This window comes from Nerophis ophidion, linkage group LG06, assembly GCF_033978795.1.
Source record: "Nerophis ophidion isolate RoL-2023_Sa linkage group LG06, RoL_Noph_v1.0, whole genome shotgun sequence".
Classification (NCBI taxonomy): domain Eukaryota; kingdom Metazoa; phylum Chordata; class Actinopteri; order Syngnathiformes; family Syngnathidae; genus Nerophis; species Nerophis ophidion.
Genome location: NC_084616.1, coordinates 29,888,043 through 29,899,086, shown reverse-complemented (window position 1 = coordinate 29,899,086; position 11,044 = coordinate 29,888,043). Strand labels below are relative to the sequence as shown.

At 39.2% G+C, this 11,044-nt stretch overlaps 1 protein-coding gene across 1 annotated transcript; it reads left to right on the top strand.

Annotated features, from left to right (window-relative positions):
- Positions 1–7,403: 7,403 nt before the first annotated feature.
- hoxc13a (homeobox C13a) lies at positions 7,404–11,044 on the top strand. The gene is made up of 2 exons (XM_061902251.1): positions 7,404–8,210; positions 9,959–11,044. The coding sequence occupies exons 1-2, from the start codon at positions 7,547–7,549 to the stop codon at positions 10,213–10,215; spliced, it is 921 nt and encodes a 306-aa protein (XP_061758235.1). The 5' UTR covers positions 7,404–7,546; the 3' UTR covers positions 10,216–11,044.

The window sequence follows — 11,044 nt, the reverse complement described above, 5'->3', positions numbered from 1 at the left end:
GCACCTGACCAAGATGTCGCATTATTGGTAAGAAGTATTATATTTATTTCTGGTTAACTTTAGAATAACAATGTTATTAAAAAGAATAAGAGACTTGTTATACTCTAAAAATGTTGGTCTTACTTAAAAATGCACGCATGTATTTGAATTCAGTGTTAAAAAATATTATATGGCTCTAACGAAAATACATTTTGAAATATTTGGCTTTCATGGCTCTCTCAGCCAAAAAGGTTCCCGACCCCTGGTCTAATAGTTCATATCAATGTGCAAACATTGTCGCAGAGTCCTATAATTGACTATGCCTGCACATATCTAATGGTAGCTGCGTGTTTTATGCACGCATTCATTGCAATATGTAATGTTTAGAATTTAAAAAAATAACGTCCCTTAACTCCCCTCCTTCACTTGTGATGCACCAATATTGGATGTTTTGTGAAAGCCAGCACAAAAATAGACTAACCTGCAGCATTATGATGCTTTCCAGTGTTGTATTCCGAAAAATAAATATGCCTTAAAAAAAAAAAAAAAAAGTTGTTGATTTCGGGGTTTTAGTTTCATGCGAGAGGCAAACTACTAGAAACTGATGATGCATTGCAAAATGCAAACACTGTGCACCCCCTTTGACTAACAAAACTTAAGTCTTATTTTTGTTTTTGTAAATATATATGATACATATAGATTGCAATAGGTGCATGTGTGCAGGTGCTTCTGACAATATATGCTTTGTGAACTCTGTATAGCAATTGGATACATGTTGCATATAATTGAGAAATAAACAACTTTTCACTCAAATGAAATATGTAAAGTGTGTTCCAGGACACTTCATGCGCCCATCCCTAATGGAAAGTGTATATACAATTGAGCATTTTAACTTTTTTACCCCTTCTGCATTGGATATGATTATTTATACAGAATGAAGTGTGCAGTGATGAAATATCGTGTAGGGAGAAGCAAGGGTTTTGCTGGATTTTCACCATGCCCGGGCCATAACGTATATGATATGAATAGGAATAGTGCAATGGCGACGCCCGCTCTTTTCATACCTTCGTCTTTTTGCGTTGCAGCTCTGGCTATAGGAGTTTAAACGTGTTAACTTTGGAATGTTAATAAGGGGGTTTCTGTGTTTATTTTGACTAATGACACACTGCGCGCAAATGAACGGTGCGCAAACATGTCGGTATTTTATTTGGAAAAAATATATACATAAAGAAAACCCTTTTGTGCTACATGAGTCAGCGATAAATAAATAAAAAAAACGTGTTTTTGTCAGATGTTTTCAAGATTTGACTGGAATATGGATGTGCAGCGGCTATACACCTGGCAACCTGAATTGATTAACGTCAACCCCGACTTAAAGAAGTTGAAAAACGTATTCAGGTGTTACCATTTAGTGGTCAATTGTTAGGAATATGTACTGTACTGTGCAATCTACTGATAAAACGTTCAATCAATCAATCAAACCAGGCGCCGTGGAGGCCTGAAGTGACCACTTTATAGTCACATATTTGGATCAGGCAACTTCCCGTGGATGAAGTTTGTGTTGTGATAGTTCATTGAGTTTGAGCAATAGTGTGGCGTGATGTGGAACATGTAAAAAAAAAAAAAAAGTTCTTGAGCAACGTGATGAGGAATGTGGCAGGAATTTGCCAATCCTAATGCTTGATAAAAACCAGAAGACAAGTTTGCACAATTGCACATTTTAACGTCCCACCATTTTGTTATTAGTAAATTATCATTGTGTTCAATTCTAAACCCGTACAGTTGTGCATGTTCGTTCCATTTCCCCTCGCGTCCAATATGCGTCGATAGCTTTATGCAAACATTTATGATCTTGAACACAACCCTGAAGCGTAATGCAATGGCGTTTTTGGTTCTCAGATACATATTTCCAACGCCCTCATCTGCTCACACAGTCAGGCAATTGCACATTTACTGATATATTACAACACACCTGCACATGCACAATCGAACGAGATGTGAAAGAACAATGCTCAATTTTGACTTACACGGTCATTTTTAAACACTACAATTATGTTTACTATTGTAAATGCGTTGCTTGTTTTACGCATAAGGCATACTCAATGTGTTGATACATATGACGCAACACACCTGTATCAGCCTCAATAACAATTATGCACGTACAAACATGAGCATAAATATTTATGGCAAAAGCTTAATTTAATGGATATTTCCAGGCAAGTGTGCCTAATGGCGTCGCCGGTGAAATGTCGGAGAAACTTATTTTTTTTGCAGCAGCCCAGGTTGCATCCAGTCTGGTCTAAAAGCTAAAAGGCACACAGACACACTCATAGCTGCAGTGACTCAACTTACCGGGTGAGCAGTTGCCTTATTTCCTGTAAAGTATTTAGTCATTCACATGATGGTTTTCTCAGGGGAAAAAATCACCTTATATTTCATACACGTGGACGCTTTTGTGGCTTTATTATTCCCCCTGTCCAGTGGATGTGTGCACTGCAGCCTTCATGTTTACCTGCATGGACCACCTCTTGCATCACTCTGAGATTGATCCCTGTTCATTTTTATTCAACTTGTTGTGAACTTGTTTTAGTAAGGAGAATACTGGTATAGAGATATCTCCAGTTCCCAGGTTAAAGCAGGCTAAATTCACGCCGCTAATGAGGTCTGAGCGCCGTCTTGTGCCCATGCAGCCAAGCTTCCTGAGAGCGGAAGCCGCAGGTAGGCAGCATATGTGTGGGTATGGATGCCACACACACACACGCACACACACACACACACATACACACACACACACACACACACACACACACACACACACACACACACACACACACACACACCCACACACACACACACACATACAGTGTCTGTCTGGAAGGACATGAAGTCTGCTTGTTAAGATATTTACAACAACACCCCACGACTGCTTGTCCAGATAGTCATAGTTGGCATGTAGGCCTGTTGTATAAGAGAAGTTGCATGCAGAGATTAGTGGTGAATGCTGCAGTTCTCATATCTATAAAGCATTTAAAATACATTGAGGAGAGGGGGGGACTTGCAAAGTGCAATTTGCAAAGAGACAAAATAATATAACGGGGAAAATGTATTCATATGTATCAAAAATAATGAAAAAAAATTACTTGTGCAGGGTATTTTAAGCCTACTTTTAGCAGGGTTAATTATGTATAATACATATTAAACTCGTCTCACACACTTTGAGTTGAGTTGAGTTTATTTCGAACATGCAAACATAAAACATGATACATCACAATTTCCAGTTTCTCTTTTCAACATGTTCGAAAAGGAGTAGGAAGAAGCAGAGTTTATTTAATCCTAACCCCTTTTCTTTTACATAACAGTTGCAAAAACTTGTGTTCACTTCCTGTTCTCAATGTATTCACAATGTACTCCATAATTAATTTCAATAAAAATAAATGAATAAATTATAATTGGTGAAGTAAGTTATATTTCATATGATGAGACTTTGAAAACTTGTTGCTTTGTTGTTGGACTAAAATTTGTATTGATGTATGTCTGATAACTACTATCTCATGTGTATTTTTTTTACTGCATACCTACCTACTTTCCTGGCTTGTTTTTATATATTTTTAGTCCTATCGTTTATAGGTTTTAATTTGTTGGTTCAATGGAATTTGTAAATTAGAAGTGTATATTTTAAAATTATTTGTTGACAAGTGATGCCATTTGTAAAATCGATTAAGTGGATAAGTGTTGTGGTGTATTATTATTTATTAAATATTAAGACACCATAACAAACAAAACAGAAGACATCCCTATTTTTTAATATAAGTAATTTGTGCCCCTTTTTAAAGAAAAATACCTTGTAATATTCCATATTTATTTTGTAGCATTTTACCATAGTTATGGAAAAAAAGCCAATATATTTGGAACACTATATGGGTATTTTTGTTGTTGTTGTTACCATAGTTATGGGAAAAAAAGTCCAATATATTTGGAACACTATATGGGTATTTTTTTGTTGTTGTTGCAATTTTTAAAATGATGAACTATACAAGATATAATAATAAAAGCATAACGCATCAGCTCGTTGGTACTGCGAGCTAGTTTGGGGGGAAACTACTTATATAAACAAACCCTCTGGTCGAATTTCCATCTAAAATTCTGGATGATGTGCCTTCACACAGCAAATGCTAGAGAATAAGCGCCTTCAAATAACAGCTAGTTTACATAGTGTGAAGTTCATTCTTGTCCGTCTAGACTCTGATTACGACCCTGTTTGTCTGAGTTTTTTTTTTTTACCTTGACCTTGGACTTCCGTGCAGCTGCCGCCTATGGGCCCTTCGTGCTTGTGTTTTTCCTTAAGACAAAAGAACCATAGTCCCTCTCCTAAAAAAAAAAAGGATAGAGGGGGCTCTGCTTCCTTAGCGGCGTGCATGCAGGCAAACGCTGCGGCCACCTTTCCCATGACAAGTCAGCACAAAAATGTTGAGCAAATTGAGGCTCCTCTTCCCCACACATGCGGCATATAAATAGATAGCATAAAGCTGCTTTATAGGAGCGATTCGTGCAGGGAGAGGCAGCACAAAAAGTCCACTTTATGGACACTCGGTGCGTGGGCCTCTCCCATGGCTGACATGTTCACCTCCAAATAGTGCCACGGCTAGAAATTAATCCGCCTGTCTTTCCAAATAAACACCTAGACACTATAGAAGGATGTGGCGCATGTTCTGGTTTTGCATTTCTTCGCACTAGGATGCTAGCTGCGATCAAATAAAGCCATGTTGTCAAATAGTTGTCCCCTTCTTAGCATGGCGTCTAATTAAAAAAGTTGTGCGTCTGCACGCAATCTTCTTCTTTTTTTTCTTCTTCTTTTTTTTCTTCTTTGCCTGCAGCGTCAGCAACTTGTGTGGTGCTCATGTATGTGTATACAAACTGTCTGGCTCTATTAATAATAATAATAGTTAATAACTGCATGGTATTTTTAAATGTCCCGTTGACACTGGAAAGAAGGGCTATTACATATATTACTTTCATTTAACTGTCACACTAAGAATCAGCATTTAGTGTCATTGCAACAACTTTATCTGGTATGACCTACAGAAAATATTATAATAATAATAATGACAATGACTGAATGGTCTTTTTTTTTTTTTTTAAGTTACACTAACGTTGAAAAGAGGGGTTATTGTAAGTATATTACTTTCATTTCTACGGTAACTGTCAAACTTAGAATCACCATTTAGCATCCTGGCAACGGCTTTACCTGGAATGACTTCCTGTAAACACACACATTTACATCAACACAGGACCTGCTCTATTAGCGTGGACGCATGTTTATATAACACAGAGGACTAATTCTCACTTAGAACGATCATCATGTTTAAAATGTTATTTTGGGAAAAATGACTATAGCATGCAAACTTTTCATTTATAGTCAATATTGTGTTTTTTAAGTGACCATTAAGCATTTATTTTCAGCTGTGCATACAACTGATATTATTTTTTGACACGTTTTGCTTTTAATTTTAATTAATTCAGGATTAATTTGAGGTCGATTTCATATTTATTTATTATTTTATTTGCCTTCGTGTTATTCCAAGCATTTGTAAAAAGCACTTCGTGTATGAATAATCCTGCATGCCTACAGCCTTGTTTTGTGAGTATTCTTCTGATACATTAGTGTGCACATGCATATTATCCATAACACACTGGACTATGAAAGTATATAGTACCAGATTCACTAAAATAACTCTATTTCTCATGCACCGAAATGCATGACAGGTCATATGATTTGAACTATTCTTTTTGGTATGTTGGGAAAATGGAGAGCATACAATTGATCCTGTATAATTTATATTTTAGTTGACTTGCAGTGACCATTGCACATGGATTTTTTTGCGTAAATATGCAGTTGTTCTGATAGCTTGTTGTGCGCATATTTACCACATTGCTCCGATATAGTTTACTGCGCGCATATTTACATACGGGACTATATTTCTTATGCACATTAAAACGATCATGACTGCTAATATGTTTTGCACTATTATTGCATTCAATACTTATTTTATTATTTGTTTTTCATTTTGACCTGCAGTGAGTGTTAAACATTGACGTTTTGCGTATGAATATACAGTTGTTGTGATAGCTCATAGCGCGCGTAGGAAGCCATACAACACACTGATTTGCTCTGATATTGCACGCATATTTACATAAGCCTTTATTTCTCATGCTCCTAAAAGGATCATGATCATTTGTAATATGTTTTTAGCTATTATTGCATGCAATGGTTGCTCTACATTTCATGTTTTACTTTGACATGTGCACACGTAAAGTTGCTCTGGTAATGTATTAGTCTTATTGCTTGAACGACGAGCCAGTGGATTGTGAATGGTATCTTTATTTTTGTTCTATGGCATTAAACCTAACGTTATTTGAGTTACATAGATGCATGCAATTGCTTTGTTAATGAAACAAACGTATACTCAGAACTTAATTTTATTGGAAACTTGAAGTTAAAAGTAACAAGCTTAATTCTTTATTTATTTTATCCAAGTATAGCCCGTTTGACAATATTCATTCCGTCAGGTGACTACCTCTGCCCCACCCCGCCCATATGCCCACTTTATGCACTTCTGAAGACTTTTGACTAATTTCGTGAATACGAAATAATGCAATGATGCATTTTTGCCCACAGCAAAGTGAAATTCCAATTTATTGTGAACAAATATAGGGGAATGTGAATCATGTATTTATGCACTTGTCACACACATGCCTTAAATCAACAGGTAAGTCCTACTTTCTTCTAAAAAACTTTAGGATGATTCATAAAAATATGGAATGACGTGCCTCCAGAGACCTGTAATGCCACTGTTAAGGCACAATTGACGCACTTTTGGAATATTATTTTAGAATGTGAATGGTGTGCGTTTTTACCCATAATGTTTTAAGGTGTAGCTCCAGCCTTCAAATGCGTACTTTTAGAAGATGTCGATGAAAATAACAACGCAGTGTTAGAATCAAAGCATATGTTTTGACATAGCTTTTTCATGGATCGCTATAACAAATGCAAAGCGAGTATGGTGTGCCTTATTTAGAAAAAAACATATAAATTACACGTTGTAGGCAATTTGGAAGACCTCTGCAGGGTTTATTTAGCATAGGGTGTCGTGAGGTGAAGAAGAAAAAAAAATGTGAAGATGAGAGTGATGGATTTGCCTGAGATGGCCTGTTGCAGTGCCTGGAAGCCGGCTAAAATCCACAGATTGTTTTCATTTGCCACTATCGCCCCTAGTGTGCAAACTTCCCTTTAAGGGAGTGAGGCTGGCTGTTCGGAGCCAATGGCAGCGCGGCGTGCTGTGCAGGAGAAGCTCTAGCAGGCGAGCCAGTGTCTCTTTAAAGGGTTGCTCCGGCCCGGCTCTCTGGCTCTGTGTGCCGAGGACCTGTTAGCGTATCACGTGCCACATCCTTAATGAAGTGGACACACGAGGGGCACCCCTGTGCGCATGCGCCGGGTGTTAAATGTAGTTGGAAATGAGGTGTCCGTCTTGGAGAAGTCGACTTTTAAAAAGCATCGGCAGCCCCTGATATGACGACTTCGCTGCTTGTGCATCCACGCTGGGCGGACACCTTGATGTACGTTTATGAAAAAAGCCCGAATGAAAGCGGACCGAATAAGAGCCAAGCAATGGAGGGACTGAGCGGCAATTGCCCCGCGACCCACTGCAGGGACCTGATGTCGCACCCCGCCCTGGGACGACACTCCGGCACCATAGCGAGCCACCAAGGCTCCGTCTACTCGGATATTTCCACGCCGGACTCCGCGCGCCAGTGCCCAGCCCCGCAGTCGTCCTCGGGCGCCTCGCTCAGCTACGGCTACCCGTTCGGGGGCCCTTACTACGGCTGCAGGCTGTCCCACTCGCACAACGTCAACTTGCAGCAGAAGCCGTGCTCGTACCACCCCGCAGACAAATACGCCGAGCCCAGCAGCGCGCTCCCCACCGAGGAACTGTCGAGCCGGGCCAAAGAGTTTGCCTTTTACCCCAGCTTCGCCAGCTCGTACCAGGCCGTGCCGGGCTATCTGGACGTGTCGGTGGTGCCCAGCATCAGTGGCCACCCCGAGCCGCGGCACGACGCTCTCATCCCCATGGAGGGCTACCAGCACTGGGCTCTCTCCAATGGCTGGGATGGGCAGGTGTACTGCTCCAAGGAACAAACGCAGTCCAGCCATCTGTGGAAGTCACCGTTTCCAGGTAAAAAAATAAATAAAAATAAAAATTCAAAATTCAAATATTTTTTTTCCCTTCGTCGCCAGTTTTGTTGAAAGATGAGCTATATTTTTCACGTGACCATGCACGCTGTATCATTTTGACATATTTAAAATGATTGTGTTCCATTATATTAAAAAAAGATACTAAAATATACTCAGAATGTTCTATCAACAACAAATCTATTTTAAGACTATATTGTCCTTTAGCCTGACATGCACCAAATCCTGCATGCTTTTCAGAAAATAACCCCCCCCCAAAAAAACAAAAAAAACAAAAAAAAAACACGAGTAACAGTGAAAGGCATAATAACATGACCTCAGAAAGCCACCTTTTGAGGTCATGTGATGGATGAACACAAGTTGAGTTTCAGTCACGCAGAATAAGAAACACCTTTGCCCTCTTTATGACAAGATAGTGGCTTAGCTTGTTTGGACTGTGCCAATAAATCTCAACGCCCTGTGATGTGTTGCATATATCAGGATCTACACTTTGTTTCACTGCACACAAACACACACACACACACACTTGCGTGCGCACACACACAACTCAGTGTCATGTTACATACAAAAAATGGCTCTTCTCATTAAGAATCATGCATTTGCTTTACTTGTGACCATGTCCAAGGCATGATATGTCATATAACAACATATATATGCCACTAAAATGTTTTGCTGTATAGCAGCTTTCTGTGGTATAAATGCATGCACATATAGGGCAAATACACATTGGCTCAACTTCATATACTACATTGATACCCCCCCCCCCCCCCCCCCTCTCTCCATAATGGAAAAAGAACCACGCAAGCACGACGGGCATGCATTCAATCATACACACTTGCTCAAAACACACACTCACACAAACTGTTTTGCTTCAAGAGGACAAGAAGTAATCACCCCATTTTGATTGGCACCAAACTGGCACTTAGAGTCCATGCACCCACAGTAAAGATAAGGATAATCATCTTGCTAATATGTCAGCTGCTCTGACGTACACATCACTTATTAGTCTTTATATATATATATATATATATATATATATATATATATATATATATATATATATATATATATATATATATATATATATATATATATATATAATTCCATGGTGTATATATATATATATATATATATATATATATATATATATATATATATATATATATATATATATACAACATGGAATTTTCACCATGTAGATCCCCCCATAACTTTCTAGCATCTTGGCTATAAAATAAACTTTTAGAATTCTCTCTCTCTCTCACCCCCCTCCTGTGTGTACCTCCACTGCCATTGTTTGTGTTCTTGACAGTATTACCCACAATTCCCTGGGACAGGTCTTGCACAAATGCAGCAAGCCTGCAGTTGTTTAGCTTGGCACAGCAGGTTGCACAGTGACGTGCAGCCGTGCAGGCAGACTTGGATCAAGATAGGCGAATATAAGAAGGTGGAAATGTTGGTAGCCATGGAAACAGACTATAAGTGTATGTTTGTATTGTGCGTACATTCATTGTGGTCACCGTGGGTTTGTGCGCCCCCAGCCCCATGCAAATGCAATGAAGCAGAGGGGGCGCCATGCACTTTACTATTAATAATTCTATAAGCGGTCAGGACATTGTCTCCATTCATAAACCTTTTCGTAAAAACACGGTCATATTGTCCCCATTAGGCGTTGACATTTGCCTGCATTTACGGCTCTCCGTTTGACCATGTCCTTCTCCCCGCATGCAGATGTGGTGCCCCTGCAGCCTGAGGTGAGCAGTTACCGGCGTGGCCGTAAAAAGCGCGTCCCTTACACCAAGGTGCAGCTGAAGGAGCTGGAGAAGGAGTACGCAGCCAGCAAGTTCATCACCAAAGACAAGAGGAGGCGCATCTCGGCCGCCACCAACCTCTCAGAGCGCCAAGTCACCATTTGGTTCCAGAACCGGCGGGTCAAGGAGAAGAAGTTCGTCAGTAAATCCAAGAGCAACCACCTGCACACCACCTGATCAGATGGCGCCCCCCCCCCCCCCCCCCCCAAAAAAAATAATTATTATTTTACACTTAACTCCACTGCAGCATCCGGCTCACATCGGAAAGAAAAGATCAAAGATCATCTTAATTTTATTTTTTTAATTTAACCTCCATGGCCATTGCCATCCAAACAACACACGCAGCCCACCGGTTTCGATTTAGAGAGCATGTCTCTAAAAAAACTGTGAAAATGCTGAATTATTTGTTTTATATGACTGTACATATATAAATATATAATATTTAAAACGATATCTGTATTTCAAAGTCCAGTATTGCGTGTTTTTTCTTTTTTATTTCCCATTTTCCTCTCTCGCTCTCTCTTTCTGTCCCCCTCTCTCTAATCCAAACCAAATCACAAAAAGGATCGACCACATTTAAAAAAAAACCCATCAAGACTGATTTTTTGCTGACTTTTGTGGAAAGATAATCGCCATGCAGACAGGAATGTTTTGGACGTAAAGACCGGTTGAATCCAGGATACTTTAATATCCTTCAACGACAAAAAGAAAAAAAAAGAGGACTTTTGGGTGAAATTATTTCTTTTATTATTCATTTTAAAAATTTCAGAGGCTCTTATTGTATGTTCGACTGTATGTTCTCGAGGCTGCAATGCTATGTTGTTTATCCGTGTAGTGCAATGCATTTTCTATTATTTAAAACATATTATGTAGTATGGCCCGAACTGTAAACTACAATATACCTGTATGTTTTTTCCTTTTTGTCCAAGAAGGATTCTGTCATGCAACTGCAATGATTGTAAACCATTAAAGTCAGTGCGTATTACACATGGATGCACACTCCTTT